At 46.2% G+C, this 22887-nt stretch overlaps 1 protein-coding gene across 1 annotated transcript in view; it reads left to right on the top strand.

The window, feature by feature from the left end:
- Positions 1-22887, top strand: part of PCYOX1 (prenylcysteine oxidase 1) — a 187056-nt gene that overhangs the window by 83216 nt on the left and 80953 nt on the right. Inside the window, exons 2-3 of the mRNA XM_078666718.1 lie at positions 1462-1668; positions 18544-18718. Of these exons, the coding sequence (XP_078522844.1) occupies positions 1462-1668; positions 18544-18718 (382 nt within the window). The remainder of the gene's footprint in view (positions 1-1461; positions 1669-18543; positions 18719-22887) is intronic.

Here is a 22887-nt window from a genome sequence, read left to right as displayed (position 1 = left end):
TAACTATAGGGAGAAAACTGTAGTATGTCATGTGATCAAGGACCCTGGTGGTTCGAAACGCGTCATGGCGGCTATGCACAAAAAATTAAACAAAATTGCACTTACTAAGTGGAGTTCGTGCCTTTTTTTAGTTCCGAGAGAAGCAGGGAACTGGTTGGAGAAAGGAGAACGGACGGAGGATATATATATATAATATATTATATTATATTATATATATATATAATCATAATTCAGCTCAATAAGGCAATCACTCGGAGTATGTACTCTCATCAGATGATAGATTTAATTATTGAATTAAACCATCATCTGATGAGAGTACATATTCCGAGTGATCTCTTTATTGAACTGATTTAAGGAGAATATGTTTGGCGTGCTCAGCCGGCCGTAGCTATCCTCTGGCGAGGGGAGACGGAAGGAGCAAAGCGTGTATATATATATATATATATATATATATATATATATATATATGTGTATTCCAATGGCCTCAGCTTTTCAGGGTGCACTCAACAGCGCGTTACCACGAAGGTCATTGACATCTCTCGCCATCATCCGGGAAGTTACGTTCGCCTGACGCGTTTCTGTGGTCCAATTACCACTTCATCAGAGGCGTTCTCCTGCTTTTCATTGGAACGCGCTTCATTGACGCATGCTCATTTATTCATTGTCATTTGTGGAACTTACATGATTTTTTTAATTAATCCACACTGCATGCTGGTCATAGTAGTAGCTGAGGCCATTGGAATACATATATATATATATATATATATATATATATATATATATATATATATATATATATATATATATATATATATATATATATATATATATATATATATTCACAGAACTGAGATGGCATATTTGAACTTTGCACAGCATGGATGATTATTACTGAATTTGTAGAGTTCACTTTTTCACCACAACCATTAAACCTTCCTTTTCCTCCTGTTAAGATCAATCTATTAAGAGACAGATGGAGCTTAGGAGGGACACACTTAATTTGTACCAGTACTTGCAGATTGTGGAAACGGCAATCATTCATAATGATTGTGGCTTATTTTTATTGATCAGACTTTGATCCTGATCAAGAGAGAGAGGTTGAATGGAGAGAAAGGAAGAGGAAGAAAAGGATAGATAAACAGCCACTGAAAAAGAACAGATGTATAAATCTACAATAATGAGAGAAAAACAGGAGGTGTAGAGTAGTGGAATAAAAAGGTGGTCTTGATATTTGCCAATGTTAGCATTTTTGCACATCTGGGGGTCGCAGTCCTAAGGAAAGCTTTGGGTCCTTGTTTTTATGAGAAAAAAATAAGCACACTGATACTAGAAAGCTATGTAATTTTACCCAGGGTTTTGAGATGTCAAAAGAATTAGAGTACATGCCTCAGAATTTTACGTTTTGACATAAAGAAAACCTGCTTTGGCTCCTTACATTTTCTTTTTTTCTTTCTGTTTTAGCGATTATTGGAGCTGGGATTGGTGGCACTTCTGCAGCCTATTTTGTTCGTCAGAAATTTGGCAACAATGTGCCCATCGACATTTTCGAGAAGGGTGATGTTGGCGGCCGGCTGGCCACGGTGGAGATTGGGGGAAATGAGTACGAGGCCGGCGGAGCGGTAATCCATCCTCTTAACTTGCACATGAAAAAGTTTGTGGAGGAGCTAGGTAATTTAGCACATGGACTGCCATGTTAACTCTATTAACATACATTTGGAAGGATTGGATCTCATTTGGCACTTCGATCATTTCGTGTTTCAAATTTATAGCAAATATTTAGTTTAAATTAATTTCTTTGTTTTTTTTTTTCCTTTTTTCGGTCTGTCCTGTTATTCCTTTCAGCATCGAAAGCTGTTGCTCAGTTGGTATGAGCTAAGAAACCTTTGTTTAATAGGAAAGATGAGGAGAAAGCTCAGATATTTCATCATTTTCCCACAAAATATTGGGTGGAACTGCTTTGCCGTTGAGGTGATGGCAAACACGTTAACTTGCCCCAAAAGTTTGCATGACAGACCGAGAGGAGCATGTTTTGTGAGAAAGTAGATCAGAGAGAGAGGCCAAGATGGGAAAACTGATGTTGGATAGTGGTTTAGTGAACCTGTTCTCCGTGAAAGTGAAAGGCTTGCATACTTTTAAAGTATGATCTACCAGCTCTTCTTTTGCTTGGTATGAGTACCCACCTTGCAGCTTGCTGTGAAAACCTACTGTTCTGTAGGATCTGTGGCGTGCCTGCTAAGCGTATGAAGACTCCTTCAATGCACTGTGGACTAGTGCGTCTCCTTTAACTTGTGGTTATTTGGCTCGTTCAGCCTATTCTGACATCATTCCTCCCAGTGGTGTTTAGACAGACATGGTTAGGCAGTATGAAAGGTAGTTTTGGAGTAGTACAAGAGAAATTCCACAACCTCTTGACTCAATCTCTCATTAGGTCATTTGATCAAACCCACGCACGTTAAAATGAGTAGCAAATTTCACAATGCTTCATTTAAAAAGAAAGGCAGTGAAAGTGCCACTTTCAGGTTTCATATGAGCTGCAAAGTCCACGCTCCCACACATGCAGTTGTGTGATAAGGCCCCTAATGCCTTGTCCAATTATAATTCAGTGTGTACTTCTAATTGTATTGAATCCAGACGTATAGACAAGGCTATCAGATTTTACTACATAATCTAAAAATCAACTAACTTACAGCCCATTTTGTTTAAATCATAGGGGTTGCAAAAAGAACACAGGTGGCAAGAAGTAATGTAGAAGTATTTGCTACTCCTTGTAGTCCTATAAAATACACCTGTGGTTGCAGGTGCTTAACAGAGAGTATTGCTCATTCAGGTGCAGCCAGTTTGCTTTTGCATCCTGTATGAAGCCATGTCTAAATCATGTTGATATCTTCACTGTTCAATACCACTGCCCTGCTCATTTGAGATGCAGGTCAAGGTTGCTAGATAAGAGGCTCAGGTGATGCCTATTTTCGATTGTGCTAATCAGAACAGTCAGACCTGTATTTTCATGTCTTTTAGGATAGTCCTATTGATGTGTACCCCATCTTTACATACATTTCCCCATCCACATGACAATAACGATTCTAAACAGGGGACCTTTTACCTAGTAGCTTGCTCATGTCCTCTCGACACCAGGCTCCAAGTATTCTATCATAATCCCTGTACCTGACGTACATAAACATGTCCCCAGGCACAGCAGATTTATTCTGTATAAGGATCACAACTTTTTTTTCACGATCCCTGAGGAATCCGGGTTGTCATGTATAGTGGTTGCTAGAAACTACCTACACCACTGTAAGATACAGAGTGGTGGTAGTGGAATTCTATTGCTAGCTGGTCTAACGGCTGACCTATCCTGTGGGGGGTTGTCCGGAAGCGGTTGGGACACAAAGCCCTCTGTTTAGGTCATTCAAAACGCACAGGTCCTGGGGGACTCCTGAAACTTACACAACAGTATCTTTTAACAAAACTTGGAGTGCAGGTCCGATTTAGCCCATGCCCTCATATATAGTAGCGTCTCCTGCCTGAAGCTAAACCCTCAAACCGCTAACCTTCCTTTTGAAGCTTTTTTTTTTTTTTTGTTTTTTTTGGGAGTTTTATATAGCGCGAACTAGAACCGAATCAGTTATCAGAGCGCTTTACATAGCACCAGTTACGTTACATGAGGACACACTTTCATTTTTTTAGGCATGGGGAGATTAAGTGATTTGCCCAGAATCACAGGGGGTTTTTGGCGTCGTTACCGAGACTCGAACCCAGATCCCGAGGTCGAGCGCCTTAGCCCAACCCCTCTCCCCGAGCATTATACTTCATTTGTGCTCCCACAAGCGCTTTATACTCTCATACAATCGACAACAAGGATTAGTTGACGTGGTGATCAGGCGCAAAGACAATCTTCAAACACTACTCCACGTGGGACAGGCTATATTCCGGTATGTGGTACGGAGACATGCGTGGCCATTCACCGGACAGAAACCATAGCACTAACTAAACAGTCTGTATGCCAAGTATCTCTGCTGTTGTGCACATTATGTATTCATCCTACTGCTTCTGAGTTGAAAGCAAATTCTTTAAAATATTTTCTCTCACCCAAAAGGTGTCTGTGCGCAGCACACGAAAGAAAAGTGAGATGATTAGCCTATTTTACAAGGAAAAAATAACAATCATCAACAGTGAACATAGACATTTAGATTCATCACAATGCCAGAAGAATTCAAAGAATACATCTTGTACCAAAATGTACACCTAAGGATGTCTGAAAAGCAACGTGGTTCCCTAGTTAAGCAGGATGATAAAGTACATTTGAAGTAAATGGTTTTAGTAGCAAACATCATAAAAACATATAAGACAATAAAAACAAGTGTCACACCACCACTTGAAAAATGGGAATAGTGGTGCATCGCAATTAATTATTTGGTATGCAACCCTATCTAACATAAATGTAGATGTTAGGGTTTAAAAAACTCCATTGTCTATAGCGTTTCAATCCTTTAACAGTATGTGATTATTATCAAGACCCAAGAGTCCCGGGAGAAGGGAGCTAACAAGCATTTGCAATGCAATAGGTCTCGCAATTGCGAAATTTTGAGCTGTTGGCATTGTAAATGAAAATGCCTTTTATTCATGCGTTTAAAAAACCTGCAATTATCGGCATTGTCATTTACAATACCAATAGGTCAAAGTTTTCTAAAATGCGAAACATTTTGCATTGCAAATGCGTATTGCTTACAAGTGCCCCATGCTGCGCTTGCACGTTAGTAGAGGCAACACCCCTTTCTTTAGACGAACCGTGTCTAAAGAAAGGTCCGTGGCCGCTATTAAAGTGAAAGCGCTATATTGGGTGCTTTTACCAAAAATAGCATTTGTTTGTCAAGTTGACAAACACTTTTTTTCCTGTGAAAGTGTGCATGGCGTGCAGAATGTTGCAGGAAAGCATGTCGTGCCTGCAGTAGGAAAAACTCATTAAACAAAATAGTGCTTACAGACTAAATAAGACGTACCGTTTAACAACCGAAGTAAAAGTGCCAGTCCTCATGGGAGGTGACCAATGAAGACAAGGCGGTTCTAAGGAGGGACTAACAAGCCTTTTAGGGAGTCAGAAGCCAGCATTTACGAAGTACAATGACACAAGCCAATGACAAATATCGGTGGAGAATAGGCGGGACTTCAAGTCCATACTCCAGTATAGTATGCCTTGCAGAGCAGCGCATGCGCTGCCCAGGCTCGACCTAAAAAGGCCACTTGTGGAGACGGAGAATATAGCGGCTGGGAGACACCCGTCTGCGTTACCTCCAAAGCAGGCCCCTCCCTGTGATCCAATGCAGAAAAGAGCCATGATGATCGGCCTGTGAAAACCTACAGCGAAAAAGTAGTGAAGCCCGTGATATATATGAACTAAGCAAAGCAATTGCAACATAATGTTTGGTTGTTCATGTCTTTTTTATAGAATGTGTTATGCATGTTTGGGGTTCAAGATCTGGACGTAGGCAAGGATCACATAATCGTTGGTAGTCGACACTGTCTGCACATGCTCAAAAGAAATCATTTCAATTGTCCTGTTCCCCCACAGGTGTCAATGGAAGAAACACCAATACCGCTTTCTAAGAAGTCTTTGATAACCTTACATGGCAACATCACTAAAATCACAAAATCACTGACATGGCAGCGCAGTAACTTCAAAACTGACATTGGCAAAGCTAACGTGTTGCCTTGCATTGTATTGATTCAACTTTAATCTCAAAAGAAATGTATTGCTGTAATACGCACATTACGCATAGGGTGGCTTCATTATTGTATTATTGTGAAATAAAAGTGTAGAAATTACATTGTCCATCCACCTCACCAATGACATAAATTCAGTGGGACAGTGTAACAATCAACCACCTGTGAGATGCTGTGGGCCTGTATTGATCTCGTTAACACTGGCAACCCACTTCTAAAACTGTCTGTAGTCGTGCTAAAAACAAAACCGGTTGATAGACCAGTCAAAAGGCTGTTTGGCTAAGATCTACCCAAGATGAAAAGTTAGGAACCCAACCTTGAATGTCATGGTAAATAATCCGTAAATATGTTGAACAGAGATAGAAGCCAATCAGCAAGAGTGGGAGCATCAAGGCAGTTTGGATGGCAAGAAAGGCTTCTCACACCCACATAACTTAACTAAACACTGAGGTTTCCACAAAGTGACCGAAGCAGAAACGCTTTGTCACAGTGTTGTGGATATGTCCTCTACTGATTTCCTATTCAAGGCAAAGATAAAGAAATATTTAGAAAACCTCTGGGACAACCTAGCAATATTATCATTTGACCTATATTGTTATGTTAATGTTATGTTGCAACATTTGTAAAGCGTGAACTGGAGCCATTGATGGTGTCTTGGTGCTAGACTGAGAATAACCAGCTTCCTAAAACTGAGATCATCTTATTTTTGTCTAAGATAAAAAGAAGGGACATTCACTGCTTAGCTGCAGGAACCCTGTCCGCACAGCCGTCAGCATGCTTTCTTTTATAGAGTGGAATGCCCTTTCCTCCGGTGAACCTTAATCTAGCTACACACATTGCGAAGGGAATACAATAAACACATGATTCCATGGAGGCTCAGCTCCAGAGACTTCAAACATGGTATGCAAAAGTGCCACTTAAAAAGCCTACCCCTACTGCATATTTTAATTTGGCTTGCTGTCACCTTGTGATCTGTATTCGGGATATTTAGAGGTGAAAAGTTTACATGACAAGAAGAAACCTGCTTTATTTTGTTCGTGATTACAACAAAATAGAGAATCTGTCCTCACCAGGAGCAGGATCCCCTCTTTGCTCATCCTTTAACTTTACGGACTGAACTCTCAGATAAAGGCTTGCTCATCTGCAGAACACCACCTACATCACAAGGTGTGTGCTGTAGCAGGGATAGCCAAAGAACCACACAAAGGACATAAAGGTTCATGCAGCATGCCAGCAACACAAGACGCAACAGTGCGTAGCTGAAATTGGAAAGAACCTCCTGTTGTCCCTCTACATAAGATATCCTACTGTCCTGATGCTTCTTATAGGTCCTCAAGCGACTGCAAAGTGCTTGATCCTTCACAACCAGATACAACAAGCATTGGCATAGCCAATAGGTCTCGCCTTTGTGACCTTATAACTGTTTAGCCATGCAACAGTTAATGTTGTTGCAACGAGGAAATGTGCTGCATAACTAAATACTTATAAGGTCCCAAAAGAGAGACCTATTGGCTATGCCAATGCTTGTTTAGAACTTGTGCCCTACAGTGCTGCAAATGACATTTGGCCCCTTGAGTTCTCCCATGATGACTCACCAATTCTTGTGGGAATCAACATTTGGTTTGGGTGACAGGATCCCGACACGGTGGCCCCTCCAGACACCCGGAAGAGGAAGCCCCCATTTGTGGCAGCACCTGGCAACGGCATCAGCAGGATATACTCGGACTGGCTGCTTCATGTCGGTTATATTGGCTCTAAGCTTATTAAATTCTGAGCCATCCATCAAGGCTGCAGACATGATCTTGTCAGCAGCACCTGTATGGCGAGGAGAGGGCGGGCGTGATGAGCAAATGGCAAAGCTAAACAGGAGGTTGGCTCTCTGGGATTTCGGCTCCTCCCACGTGAAAGAGCAGCAGCGTCGTTCATGAACAGCACAGAATACTGTGCACAGCTTAAGTGGTGAACTGTTTATGGTGTGTCTAGTGCTGATCTCACAGGTTACACTTCTAAGCTCTTACAGTAAGGAAATGGGTTAAGTGGTTAATGATAACAAATTACAACAGTTACCAAGGACGCATTATCCCAGTCCTGGATTTTACATTAACTGCCTAAGGCATTCTGGGAGTTGAAGTCCTGGGTCACTGACCCGGTTGAAACGGAAATCATGTGTATAAGGAAAGCCAGGACTGGATTATATGCTTGTGGACATGGGGGTCAGGTGGTAACTTTAAAAGGGAAGCAAGGGTCTATCGTGAACTGGCAAAACCCAGCCACTCTCACCGGGGCCAAGAAGCGTAAGCGTGTGTCAGAGGTGCACTTGTGACAGCATCAGACAGTCTGGGATTTTGACCCGCACTTGAACACACGGGCTTAAAGGCTGAAACTTGCTTAGGAAACGGGACAGGTCTGGACCCTGCACGCACGAGAGTTTGGCAGCTAACCAGGACAAAGCGAGGCTGTCACGACATGGGTCGGATCTGCAGCTATGTCTGTGTACGAATAAAACAACATTTGACCTCTGCGCAGTCAGAGACACAAATATCCCTGGCGGAGAGAAAGGGAAAGCTCCCGGCTTCAAACAGGAGGCTCTGGAAAGGGGCTGCTCACCATCTACAGAGGTAGGTAAGAGTTTGCTCACCTACTGCAGAAGAAAGGGACAGACCGCTTCCCAGCCACATATTAAAGAGAGACTGCTCACCAACTACAGAGGCAAGCTGGAGACATGCTGCTTTCCAGCACTGGCTGCATGGCCGTGAAAGTGATGCGATCGCGTGCTGTAACGGTGCCTGCGAGCGATGCGAGGAAAGCCAGATGGCGCCTGTGCGCGTAACTGCATGCTCTAGGCCACACAAAAAGCGAGTGGTCGGATTTTTGAAGCCCACGAACTAAAAGTCTCACCAGAGCAGCGCATGCGCTGGCTCAGGAGAGACCTAAAAATTGGCTGGCATTTACTGATCTGCCTTATAGCGTTTCTGATACTTCCTTTCGACAACAGGCAAACTGATGAGAATTGATAGTACAGTTAAATACCCAACTATCACTCTTGTACGTGGGTTCTCATCATCACTGCCACTTCAGCATCTGCTTGTGCCGTGGTAAATGGAATTGAATCGCCATCAATTCCAAATGAATGCAGGCAATGCACAAATCCTCATCCAAATGTTGAGCAATCCAGATCTAAACAGAATTACGGTCTGCTTAAGGGTGCATTCAGTGTGCGAGGAACGAGCAGTCACTGTACTGAAAGGCGCCCTTCGTGTGATTTGACATGCCCTCATGAACTGGGAGTAACTTTTACCCCAGCACAGATAATCAACCTTTTGAGCTTGATTGGATTCAGATGTTGCTCTCTCCCGCTGAAAGCAGCCATAACCAGATGCACACATTTTATTTTTCTGATGCAGTGAAAGGAAGGCTCCAGCACTCTATCAAATCGAACACTTGGGTTCTTACCTGATCAGGCTTGGGCAAGGGAAAAGGTCCAGCATATCTCTGATTAGTACTCAAAAATTTGGCTGGACCTAAGATTGGGTAGCGTTAAGCTTTATGATCAGCCTAAGTTGATTTGCGAGAAGCATTGATTGTTAAACCTCCACATCAAGAAAGTAGCAAACCCTTCTTCACGTAAAAGAGCTACAAAATTAAACCTTTTCAGAAAGGGCTTTGAGTCCTACCTAATCATAATTTGGTTCAGGTCCCACTTCACGAAGGAGGCTCTGACAAGTGCTCATATAAAAATGTGCATCGACCCTCTGGGAGGAGGGGGACTAACTAACTCGAACAGTGCTGTCACGTGGCTTTATTCATTTTCTATTGTTCGACTTATGGAGGGCACTAAACCTGTCAAAGTTTATTGTTCCTAATTTTATCTTATTTAGTTGACGCCATTGGCGAAAGACCTATTGTGCATTTTGAATGACTGCCTCTTGCACCCTGCAGGGCTACTTGGTTATTGCTACTGGGCACCTTATTATCCACTCTCTTGTAAACATATTTGAAGGGCTTTTATACGTATTAGGATGATTGTAGCTGCTTATTTTCTGTATTTCAAGAAATTATACAATAAAGAAGTGTTACGAGAAAAATGTGCATTGATGAATAGCATCTCATAACGTGATTGCCCCGAACACTCTCTAGAATGCATCATCTTGATCTGCAAGTCCAGACTCTGAAATAAAGTGTTTGGAAGAAAACCCGTCCGCACTGAGCAAAGCAAGCATATAACTACTGTGCTATAAGACAGTGATATTGCAGTAGTATGTACGATATAAAACCGGTTATGTAATGGACAGTCCTAGCCATAGATTCCTTATTGTGAACCTTAACCGTACTTCAGCCTAGATACAGAAGACTTTCAGCAATTCTGCTTCACTGACACCTTAGATCTGTGGGACATCACAGCTGGGAGTGACATAGTGGGCCCATAACGGTGACAAGTGACCTGGGTGGGTGGTATCACCACATATTTTCTTTTTGCTTCACAGATGCCCGGATTTGGAACTATGAGTCTTTTCTCTATGTTCTTGTTCTTATCCACAGCTCGTCTGAAATGTTCAGGCCTTATTCAAATTGTTGCTGGCTGATATCTTTTATAGATCAACGTTTGTCATGTTTGTTCTGTTTATGGGTTATAGGAGGTACATGCAACCTTTAGCCCCTTCTGCACTCAAGAATTATCTGCAGTAGGGCGGCAAAGCTCTTCATGGAATAACATATTAAGGTTTGATATCGAAGTCCAAGTTAATGTGACTGTGTCTGGCTAGGACCCTGTAACCGGCGGGGTAGGGAAAGGCAGGAGACGGGTCTTGGTGATGGTTAAACCAGGCTTTATTTGGTGGAACAAAAGGTCTGTACAGGTTTTCCTGAACACGACTCTTCTCTGCGATCTGCTCCTCTCGCGCCGGCTCTTTCTCAGTACTCCTTCCTCCTGTCGCCGAGTCGGGCTCCTCCTCCCTCTTCGGGCTCCGTGGTGACCCAGGCTCCGCCGACGGGTAAGACACAAGAGAGGGAGTATCAGTTAAAAACCAACAGTCACGGGGAAAGGGGTGAAGACCACCACGGTGCTCGGGGGGGGGTTCTAATGGACGTGATGGACGTGGATACCGGGGACTTGATAAGGGCTCACGGGGTACCTCTACCCGGTCTACCAACCCAACCCGCTATCCGGTTACGCACCTTGGTTAGCCACGCCCCTCCAGGGGAGTGGCTGGGCGATGCGTGGGGTCGTTGGCCTCCTGGCTCCTGAGTCACCGCGGCTCTCCCTCGGATTCCGGCCTCCCGACGCTCGCGGTTCTCCTCTCCCTCCAAGGGTCCTCCAGTCCCGGACTCCGTCGCCGCTCTCTCCTCCTCCTCCGCTGTTGCTCTCTCCTCCTCCTCCGCTGTTGCTCTCGCCTCTTCCTCCGCTGTTGCTCTCGCCTCCTCCTCCTCCTTCACTCTCGCCTCCTCGTCCACGCTCTTGCTCCACGCCGCTCCTCTCCACTCACTGATCGCTCCTCCGGTGTAAAGACTCACCTGTTCACTCTTACTGTTGTCTTTTAAGGCATAGCCGGACTCCTCCTCTGCAGCGCTCCCACCAGACCACTTAAAGGGCCCGAGGCCCATCTCATCGTCGCAACTATATCGCAACTATATCGCTCCTCCCGACAGTTCCATGCAGGGGTCGTTGACGGCTGTGGAAACAAGAGGGAGGGGTCATAGGTTACGGGCACACTCCGGGGCACAGGGGGCGGGGGCCACCGGTCCCGGTTACACACCACCCCCCCTGGACTCTTCCGTTCAGGAAGAGGATGCCTGGATAGGAAGTCAGCCCCGGTATTGTCAGTGCCCTTCTTGTGACAAACAGTAAAAGCGTACGGTTGCAGGTCCAAGAACCATCGCATCACCCTGGCGTTGTTAGGCCGGTTGCGTGCCATCCATTGCTGTCCATCAACTGTGTTTTTTGCAATCCATTGCAGGGGGGCATGATCTGTATAGAGGGTAAACGCTCGCCCCTCCAGATAATACGCCAATTTCTCTACCGCCCACCTGATGGCCAAGCACTCCTTCTCCACCGTGGGGTACTTTAACTCCCTCATGAACAGTTTTCGACTGACATAGAGCACAGGATGGTCTACTCCGTCATCCCCTATTTGGGACAACACCGCCCCGATCCCATATTCGGAAGCATCAGTGTGAAGGGAGAAGGGACGGGAGAAATCGGGAGAAGTCAGGATGGGGGATGGCAGTGATCCGGCGTTTCAGGGCGAGGAAGGCGTTCTGCATCTCATTCGTGGGATATAAGAGGTCCGCTTGTTTGACCTTGGTTTGCAGCGTGTCAGTGAGGGGGGCAGCTAGTTGGGCGAACTGGGGGATAAAGCGTCTATAGTAGCCGATCAGCCCCAGGAACGCTCGCATCTCCTTCTTTGTGCTGGGGAACGGGGTTTCTGCTATAGCCCTGACCTTTTCAATTTGTGGTTCTATCAGGCCGTGTCCGAGGACATACCCCAGGTATTTCACTTTTTGAAATGCCATGCGGGATTTCTTGGCGTTGATCTTCAGACCCGCTTTTTCTAGTGTATCTAGTACCCGATGTAGATGGGTCAAATGGGTCTGCCAGTCCGGACTGAATACGACGATGTCGTCCAAATAAGCTGACGTGAATTCCGGTAGATCCTTCAACACGTGGTTCATCAGTCTTTGGAACATGGCCGGGGCGCCGTGTAGTCCGAATGTTAACACGGTGAATTCAAAGTGCCCGTCGTCCGTAGAAAAGGCCGTCTTGTGTCGGTCTTCTTCCCTAAGGGGTACCTGCCAGTATCCCTTAGTTAGGTCAATGGTGCTAATATATCAGGCTTCCCCGAGTTTTTCTATCAGTTCATCTATCTGTGGTATTGGATATGCGTCGAATGAGGATATCTCGTTAAGCGCGCGGAAGTCCATACAGAATCGGCGGGTTCCATCGGGCTTTGGTATCATCACTATCGGGCTAGACCAGTTGCTCCTTGAGGGCCGGATCACTCCAAGCTTCAACATGTCGGATACTTCCTGCTTGATACCGCGTCGTCGGGCTTCGGGAATGCAGTAAGGCCGTATTTTGACTATCTTACCCGGTTGGGTCTGTATCTGGTGTTCGTTGAGGTTCGTTCTTCCGGGCTGGTCTGAGAACACCGTGGTGTGTTGTTGCAGTGTAGCCATCAGTTCCTGTTTCTCCTCGGCCCGCATGTCGTCATTGATCACGAGGCAGTCTACGGTCGATATAGCCACGGGGTTTTGATCCACCGTCAGATGAACCCCGGAGAGCGGGGGCCCCAACCATTTTTTTAACATGTTGATGTGATATACTTGGGTCTTTCGGGGGTTGATCTGCAGTTTATAACTGGTGTTGCCGATAGTAGCGACCACCCTATGGGGACCTCCCCATTCAGCCATGAATTTCTGAATAGAGGAGGGCAACAAAACCAATGCCCAGTCGTCCTTCTGCAGTCTTCTCCACCTCTTCCCTTTGTTGTAGATGTTTTTTTGTTTTTGTTGGTTTCGCTCCAGATTGGTGTATGCCAGGTCTCTCAACTTCCCGAGTTTAGATCTGAGGTTACGTGCGTATTCCAGGGTTTTCAGTGTCTCTTCTGGGGTCTCCTTCTCCCAGGCTTCCTTAGTCATGTCCAAAAGCGAGCGGGGTTGTCGCCCATACAGTAATTCGAACGACGAAAACCCCAGGCTGCTCTGTTTCTGTCCTCGTATCACATACAAAGCCAGAGGTAAGACCTGGTCCCAGTCTGCGCCGTTAATCTCCAACATTTTCCGGAGAGTGGTCTTTAACGTTCTATTATACCTCTCGACGAGGCCGTCTGTTTGCGGGTGGTATACCGCGGTACGTATCTGTTGTATGTTTAGGAGTTGTCAGACTTCTTTCATCAAGCGGGATACGAATGGGGTTCTCTGGTCCGTGAGGGTCTCTTTGGGGAAACCCACCCGGGAAAAGAGTTCCAACATTTTGTCAGCCACTTGTTTGGTCGTCGTGGTGGTCAATGGAAAAGCCTCCGGAAATCTCGTCGCATACTCCACCAGCACGAGGACATATTAATGTCCTTTTCGGGTCTTGGGCAGAGACCCTATGAGGTCCATACCGACCCTCTCTAATGGCACCCCAATGATGGGTAACGGCTGCAGAGGCACCGCCGGGGATCGCGTCATGTTCCTCTTCTGGCACGACTCACATTACTGACAGTATGTCAAGGCGTCTTTGTAGATACCCGGCCAGTAGAAATGACAAAGGATGTTTTGTGTTGTTTTCTCGGTGCCGATGTGGCCTGCGACCAGATGGGTGTGGGAGTAGAAGAGCACCTGTTCCCTGAACGCAACAGGAACCAGTAATTGTTCGGGTTCGTCCTTTTGTCCCTGACGATAAAGAAGGTAGTTTTTCACAAAAAAACGGGGATACGTTTTGGGGGTTTGGCCCTGAGTTCTCTGGGCATTGTCCCAAGCGTTGAATAGTGTGGCGTTGTTAGCTTGCGAGAAACGGAAGCTGCGGTCCAGTACCCACGGCTCAGGGGACACCAGGGCGGGTTTCGGTTGGTTGTCCAGTTGGTCCCTGTTGAGGGGTAGGCGGGGCTTCAGGCTCTGGCTAAACATTTCCAGGAACGCCGGGTTATCGGTCCCTAAAATGAGGTCTTCAGGGAGAGTAGACAACACTCCCACCCTAATGCTCTGGGGTCTACCTTTCAAGGGGACTATAGGAAGGTGAGCCACCGGATATGGCCGAACGTCCCCATGAACCCACCTGATGTGTACTCGATCTTTTGGGATGATTTGGGGAGGCCTCACATGATGGGTCCGCACCACCGACTGGCGACAGCCGTAGTCTAACCGGGCTTGGATGGGGGAACCGTTTATCCTTACACTCACTCTGAAAGCATGTCCCATTTCGGCTGAATATAACACCGTTCTTGGTAAGTATCCGACCTCCATCGGTTCCTCGGCCGGTTTCCTTCAGGGACACATCCGGGCTATGTGTCCCCAGGTTCCGCACTCAAAGCATTGCGGGCCGCTGTGCGATGGTGGTTCGGGTCTCCAAGGTTTCGGTTTGGCAGGCTCCGGGATCTTCAGCGTTTTCTTCTCCGTCTTATTGGCGGCTTTTTGTCTCTCTAGTTCCCACAAAGGGGAGGTCTTGGCTGAACTCTAGAGAAGGTGGTAGCCATGTCCACCGCCTGGGAGGTGGTGAGGTTATGGTGTTGTCGCAACCACCTCTGGGTTGCGTATGGCAGAGCCTCCAGGAACTGTTCAAGGTATACCCGGTCCATGGTTTCCTCTTTGGTACAAACGTTAGGGGTTAGCCACTTGTCGGCTGCCATCTTGAGACGTACAAAAAGGGTTTTAGGGGTCTCCCCGGGGACACCCCTCTCTTTCCTGAACCGGAGGCGGTACGCTTCCTGGTCCAGTCCTAGATGGTCCAGGATTATCCTTTTAATGTCCGCGTATGCTGTGTCGCCCGTCGGATTAGCCACCTGGTATGCGGCCTGGGCCTCCCCCACCAGCAAAGGGGCTAGAAAGAAGGGCCACTTGGCCACTGGCCACCCACATGCCCTGGCGGCTCCCCCCGGTTGATACTTCTGGAGGGAGACCCCGCTGATGCTACGAGGAACCCCTCCGACGGATGCGGGTCCAGTCACTTTGGGAGGATCAAGGGCGCGAGCTGTCATGGCCGCCTTCATGATGCCCCGGTCGGCCTCGGCCGCCAGGATCTGTTGTTCCATCACCCATTCTAGTCTTTCCTGACCTTTCGCCAAGCGCTGCAAAACTTCGTCCATCTTCGTTAGGCAGATGGAAGAGGTGCCCGCATTCTCCACCACTGTAACCGCGGGGTAGGGAAAGGCAGGAGACTGGTCTTGGTGATGGTTAAACCAGGCTTTATTTGGTGGAACAAAAGGTCTGTACAGGTTTTCCTGGACACGACTCTTCTCGGCGATCTGCTCCTCTCACGCCGGCTCTTTCTCAGTACTCCTTCCTCCCGTCGCCGAGTCGGGCTCCTCCTCCTTCTTCCTGCTTCGGGCTCCGTGGTGACCCAGGCTCCGCCGACGGGGAAGACACAAGAGTGGGAGTATCAGTTACGCTTTACAAACCAACAGTCACGGGGAAAGGGGGTGAAGACAACCACGGTGCTCGGGGGGCGGGGGGGTCTAATGAACCTGATGGACGTGGATACCAGGGACTTGATAAGGGCTCACGGGGTACGTCTACCCGGTCCACCAACCCTACCCGCTATCCGGTTACGCACCTCGGTTAGCCACGCCCCTCTAGGGGAGTGGCTGGGCGATGCGTGGGGTCGTTGGCCTCCTGGCTCCTGAGTCACCGCGGCTCTCCCTCGAATTCCGCCCTCCCGACGCTCGCGGTTCTCCTCTCCCTCCAAGGGTCCTCCAGTCCCGGACTCCGTCGCCGCTCTCTCCTCCTCCTCCGCTGTTGCTCTCGCCTCTTCCTCCGCTGTTGCTCTCGCCTCCTCCTCCTCCGTCTCGCTCGCCTCCTCGTCCACGCTCTTGCTCCACGCCGCTCCTCTCCACTCACTGACCGCTCCTCCGGTTCAAAGACACACCTGTTCACTCTTACTGTCTTCTTTTAAGGCGTAGCCGGACTCCTCCTCTGCAGCGCTCCCACCAGACCACTTAAAGGGCCCGAGGCCCATCTCCTCATCGTCGCAACTATATCGCTCCTCCCGACAGTTCCATGCAGGGGTCGTTGACGGCTGTGGAAACAAGAGGGAGGGGTCACAGGTTACGGGCACACTCCGGGGCACAGGGGGCGGGGGCCACCCGTCCCGGTTACAGACACATTTCTTTCGGTCATCAAATTTAAAATCCCACTTCGAAAGGAGCATAGGGGGCGTTACCTCCTCATCACATCACAGCAGGAAAATAATGAATAAATTAAAGTATATTTATAGAGAGCGTGTACAACCAAGAGCGTCAGTGTGCAAGGACCAAAAGCAGGAGAAGGTGTTGAGCAAAAGAAGAGTAATAATCACTATTGTGGAGGCGAGGTGTTCAAGAGATTGACAAAATATTGCAGGAAAGAGTGTTCCATAGATAGGGTGCCAAGAAAGAGAAAGAGCGGCCATACAGGCAGAAGTGTTTTGAACATGGTCCAGTTCACAGCACCTCAGCTTCAGAAAGGAAGGACCAAGCAGAGTGACAGAGTATAAGTCTGTCCATTAGTAAGGGGGCACAGCAGCTTTAAACACTGGTAATTAAACATTGCGTCTTCAACTTGAGATGTGCCAGCAAAAGTTATCCCTATGGCCATGACTACATCGACATTAATGAAGGCAGTGACAGCCAATTGCCATGCAACACAATAGGTCATATTGTAAGACGAGAAATTAAAGATTTGAATGATGGCATTTGAGAGTGCTCTGTGATCAAGGAGTGAAACGGGTGCAGGGTGGTACCTTCAATATCAGTGGACTTTATCAGTGGCTGCAAATTAATAAAGAGTATCATGGCCTCTGCATCTACGAATCCTAGACTTGTCTGGGGTCATCTAGAGCACCTCTGATACTAGTTTGTTACCTCTGTGTGTCCTGAATGCAGCTTGATGAATATTAAAAAAACAAAGGTTTCAAGGAAATCTGTCGGCTATTTGGAGACCACTTTCCTCAAGTTTGGAAACAGCAGAAAGGACCGAAATGAGCATTTAACAAAGGCCAAGTTTTTATTAGTTAAATGAGGTACATCTGCTTTCTTCAAGGATCAGAGCAACATTATAAGAACTGAAGTAGGAGTTGAGAATGGAGTCGCTATGCAGTATTCTGGGGGAGAATGCTCTTCATCAATAAAAGTGGGGCCTTGGTGTCCTTCCTCTTAACGAAGCGAGTGAGCGAGAGACCTTACTTATTGTAAGAGTTTAATTATCAAGGGAGAGCTCAGAGAAACAGAAGCAGTGATGCTGCTAAGACTCACCAGAGTGAATGCAGAGTTCACACGTTTATCAAAAAAGGTAATCAATGTTGAGTTTAGAAGATTGACCAGCAGACTCATGATCTGCAGGCTCAGTGGATCGATGATCAGCTGAGGCATTGCGAAGAATCTCAAACACTTCATGTATGTTATGATTCCTGTAGGCGTGACATGCAGTGGTTGGAAGTGTCTTGTCTGGTGAACCTTGGATGATGATAGAAAAGCTTATTGCTTTCTTTCTCCGACCTGACTAAGGTGATGATTTAATTTATCAGAGTTTTGGCAGGAACAGAAATTGTGCAAGCTTAAGTCCCTTTCCAAGATTCTCTTTGGCCTTACAGGAGGTTTGGAGACTTTCTGCACCTTGCTGCTTGCAGACCATCTCCCGGGATGAGAGACTATGGAGAGAAATACTCCCTTTGTGCACAACTCCAAAAGGAGTTGCTATTCCATAGCTCACTTGGTCACGCCCCTTCAGAATTATTTGAATTTTGAATATAGGTTCTTTGACTCTGGAATGCTGAATCGTAGGCTGAACTGACTATGAACGGCACCTTTTGTAGACGTTCTAATTCACATATGATTGATGCACCAGAAGCCTTTGAGAAATAATTGGCAACAATCTTCTGGATCCAGCCTGAAATCTAGGGCGATTACCTATCCACCCGAAAGATCATTAGCAGAAGGTAATGTATTTGTCTTGCTTTAGTTATGTTTTATTATAGAAAGGTAAAACAGCCAAACTTGTTTAAGAAATAGATATGATTTTAAATGTTGTTCTAACTATTTCCAGAGGGATACCTCAATTATCATTTACAACAGAGTAAGCTATGAAAGATTTTTTTTGTTAACTTGTTATGGTCGTCACTCACAGTTCACCACATGTTTTTTTTAATTCAACCAGGTCTTTCTGCTCGCCCACCCCCCAGCAGCACAATAGGGATCTACAGCGGCAAGGAGTTTGTGTTTGAGGAGAGCAATTGGTTAATTATCAATCTCATTAAGATGATCTGGTATTACGGGCTCAATTTTCTGCGCATGTACATGTGGGTGGAAGAAATGCTAGACAAGTTCATGAGGTAACTAACTTTTTTACTTGTTATGTGTAAAACTTCTATTGACTCTTCTCAATTCTTTCTTTAATCACTTAGTCTTGGCCTTGTTGTATGCCATCTGTGAGAGAAGGCATTATTTTTTCTAAACTGATGTAAGAACGTTTACTTGGAGTGACCTGCAATGCCAGTATTAAACCGAGTCTACAAAAAGTCTTAATGCACTCTGTTAAGTTCAGTCAGTCCTATATAGCACACTATAACCATAAGCAGCTTTTAGGCTTTGAATGCCTGTACTAAAATTATGAGAGGCCACCAGAATTTGTAATGCCGGAATCTGATGTGATTAGGCAGGTTGTTTCTGTGGAAACCAATACATTTTCAAATGTGTAAGATTTTTTTTTCAAATGATAGGCCATAAAGTATTTAGAGGTAAGTGGCTGTTCTAAAGTGACGATCGAAAAGACTCTGCCTCCTGATGTAGGTGAGGGATTGACCAGACGTTTCTGTGGAGTGTTTTTGGGTGACAAATCATAATATTTTAAACTTCCAAAATGAGAATGCACAATTGATCTTTATGCATCATAAAGTGGTTATCTGGCAGCAGTAGCTGAGCAGCGACTGCAAATGTGTTGTCTTGAGAATGCTTTTAAGCATTCTAACTGCAACTCTTATGTTAGAGCACCTCTTTTTGCATGGTTATCCCCCTCCCCCCACACGTTTTGCCTGGTTTTCATGTGGTTTCAGTTGTAGTGCTCTGGGTCCCTGCCATCCAGGCCGCCTGTGCCAGTGCGTCTTCACTAAAATCATGTCTCCAGTCTGGTACTTCTTCCCCCTGTAAGTCCCTATTAAGTGGTACTCTAGGTACCTAGGGCCTAGGAGCTGAAGAGGGTCCCCTGGGACCACCCTCACTGGAACCATGGCACTGCCCTTGCAGCTTGCAGGCCCCTGTGAGAGGAAAAATGACAGTCAACATGGCACCCCTTTAGCAGGCCTCACAGCCCTAAGGCAGGGTGCACTATACCACAGGCGAGGGAAGATCTACATGAGAGGATATGGCCCTACAATATTGGGGGTCCAATCCTTAATATTGTAAGTGCCAGTAAAGCCATAGAGAGTCCATGAGCTGGAAACTGGACCACTCCAGTTCCACAGCATCATGATGGCTTCACTACACAAAGAAGTGTTTGGTAAAAATCTAGTCTTCTCAATAAACCCACCCTGATGCCAGGATGGGATTTATTGTACCATGTACTCCGAGGGCTCCTCAGAGGTGCCACCTGAAAACCTGCCAACCCTGTTGTGGTCTTTGACCTGCTGTAGGTGGCTAGCCACCGCCAGACATTTGACTGGACCCCTGGATGGAGAGCCTCTGCTCTCTGGGACCAGAAACAATCACATCCTGGGAAGAGGTGTAACACCTCCTGCCCCAGGATGGGCCTGTGCTTGAAGGGGAAAGCCTCAAAGGTCTGCCGCCTTTGTAATGTGACCCCCCCAGCCTCTGCTGCTAGCAGCAGATGGCAGCCCCTGCTTTACACCCCCTACTTTGGACGGGAAAACCCACTGGAAAACTTAGCAGAAGAGGTGTGCCCACTTTTGCAACTTCACCCCTAAGGAGGGGGAGGCAAGGTGAAGCACGTCTTTCAGTCCCGCCATCTTTAAGAGGGGGGGACCCTCCAATCAAGGCTAGGTCTATGCCCCCCTCCCACAGGAGGGTGACAGATTAGAGGGTGTAGTCACCTCAGGTAAGGTGCCCATTGGTCCTACCTGCTGCTCCCCTAAAATGCCCCAGAATCTAGTATTTAGGTGGCTTCCCCAGACCTAGAAACTAGGGGCCAGATGTACAAACATTTGCTTTTGCGACTCGCAAATTTCGAAAAATTGCGAGTCGCAAAAGCAAATGTACAACCGTGTCAGAGACACTATTAGCGATTCTCAATGGGGTCGAAAAATGCGAGGCTCATGAATATTAATGAGCAACTCCCAATTTGTGACCCTATTGGGAATGGCTGGCCCTCCCAGGGATGGTGGCCTGCTGGGCTCAGCAGACCTCCACGTCTGGGACTTCTTTTAAATTGGGCAGGTTTTTTTAATTTTTTTAATGCAGCTCATTTTCCTTAAAGGAAAACGGGATGCATTTAAAGAAAAAATTAAACGTTTCCGTTTAATTTTTTTAGTGCAGGTAGTAGTCCCTGGGACCACTGCCTGCCCTTAAAAAATATTTTTGGAGCCAGTCACAAAGGCGACTCCGTTACCACCCTCTTGAAGAGGGCAGTCATTTGCGAGTGTTTGACGACTGCAATTGCAGTCGCAAAACATTCTTACATAGGGTAGAGACTCTCTATTAGGAAGGGATGCCTTTGGCACGCCTCTTCCTAATAGCGACTCACAATTCCTAATTAGCGAGTCGCTAATTAGGAATTGTACATGGCCCTGTAACATTTTGCATGTGCAAACGGGTCTCAAACCCGTATGCGCATACAATTTTAGGGTTGTACATCTGGCCCTAGATCTGAAAGATCCCTGCAGAGACAACTGAAGACGACAATTGCCTTGGCACCAGGCTTACCAGCCTGTCTCCAGCTTCTGTGACCCTGCAAACCTGTCTTGCAGCCTGTGACCTCTATAGCCTGGGAGGACTGCTGCCTTCGACAACAACTCTAATCTCTTGTGGACAACAGACCTGTCCAGAAGAAAACTACTCCAAGGGCTCAGGATTGAGCTGGAATTGTGACTAATTGGGAGGGTTTTAAAGAGTAAGGAGGGACTTTGCAAGGGATAGGGAGGGGTTTTGGGAGGGACATGCACCACCCACCATGACTAACCGCAGGTTGCACTTTTATAGTTACTACAGCCACAAAAGACACAAAATAGTTGTAAATGTACTCCAGCTTAGTACTGGAATAAGCCCAGCACCACCAATGGCCACCCACTGGCACAGCAACACCCTCCAATAGGAAATAATGGAATCAGGCAGTTAAAAAAAAAAAAAGGAAAAAAAAGCTCATAGGAACTGATGTTAAATTAACTTATTTTAACTTTCTAAAAATATAAGTCTACTTTTCAATTATATATACATCTTAAATATTTGCATATTACCTATGTTAATCTTTTAAAAAAAAAAAAATACATTTGAACATTAATGTATCTATAACAAGACAATGACCCCGATTTCAATTCTTTTTTTAAAATTTCTTCATTGGTATTTTGCCATTTAAGAAACAACTTCTATCCGATTAGACGGATATTCCATTCATGTGCATCATCAGCAGTTTGTACATTACTCATAGTCTGGTTTGCTCCTTCAACGTGGTCCATAACTTTGTATCATACTGTCGAAATGAGTATTACTTAAAACAGTGTCTATTCTCCGGGTGGTCTCTCCCTCGTGGTTTTGAGGCAACTAACATAGCCCAAGTCCACCCTGCCAGTTTCGGCAACTTCTCTTGGACAGCATGCTTCCCCCTATTCATTTCCAGCTCCATTATCTTATCCTCATTCCCTGCCCTCTCTTCACTGAGTGGTGTCCACTACGGATAGTAGGTTTGTTTTTCATCCCCTCAGTTGGGTGGTCTAATAACGCTCGCAGGTGATCCTACATGTCTCTCGGCCTGGTGGCAGGTGGTAACAGTTCTGCATAAATGAGTTTGTTCCTGACAAAATATTAAATCTTGTAGCCATTCCTTAAACTTGCCCCTCCCCCCCCCTTTCCCCACCTACAAGCTAAGAGAGACTTACTTCTGGGCCGAAAGTTCTATCCCCTCAGTGTACCCCAGCAGCATCGTGAGAGGGGTGCCGGGAATCAAGGACTAGATTATCTGTTCCAAGGACTCAAAAACCTTCTGCCAGTATTCGCGAAGAGGCTCGTATTCCCATGCTAAATATACGAAATCTGTCCCTAGCCTACCACACCTGTCACATTTGTCATCTGGTCAGAAGTAAAACCGGTGAAGCAGAGCAGGGGTATAATACAGCCAGTGCAAATATTTAAAGTGTGTACTACGTAGTCTACTCATTGCCTATATCTTTCCCGTTTGCTGGCAGTAATATCCCCACTGTCCATCAGTTAGGGGGGTTCCCAGTTAACTATCCCAATTCAATCAAGAGTCATGCCACAGCTCATTGCTCGCGTTCTAAAGGCTATGATAGAGCACCGAGACTACATGTGTGGGGTTAGTGCTGTGGGCCGATATATG

This window comes from Lissotriton helveticus, chromosome 11, assembly GCF_964261635.1.
Source record: "Lissotriton helveticus chromosome 11, aLisHel1.1, whole genome shotgun sequence".
NCBI lineage: Eukaryota > Metazoa > Chordata > Amphibia > Caudata > Salamandridae > Lissotriton > Lissotriton helveticus.
The sequence above is the reverse complement of the archived record's forward strand: the minus strand, read 5'-3'. Positions and strand labels throughout refer to the sequence as shown.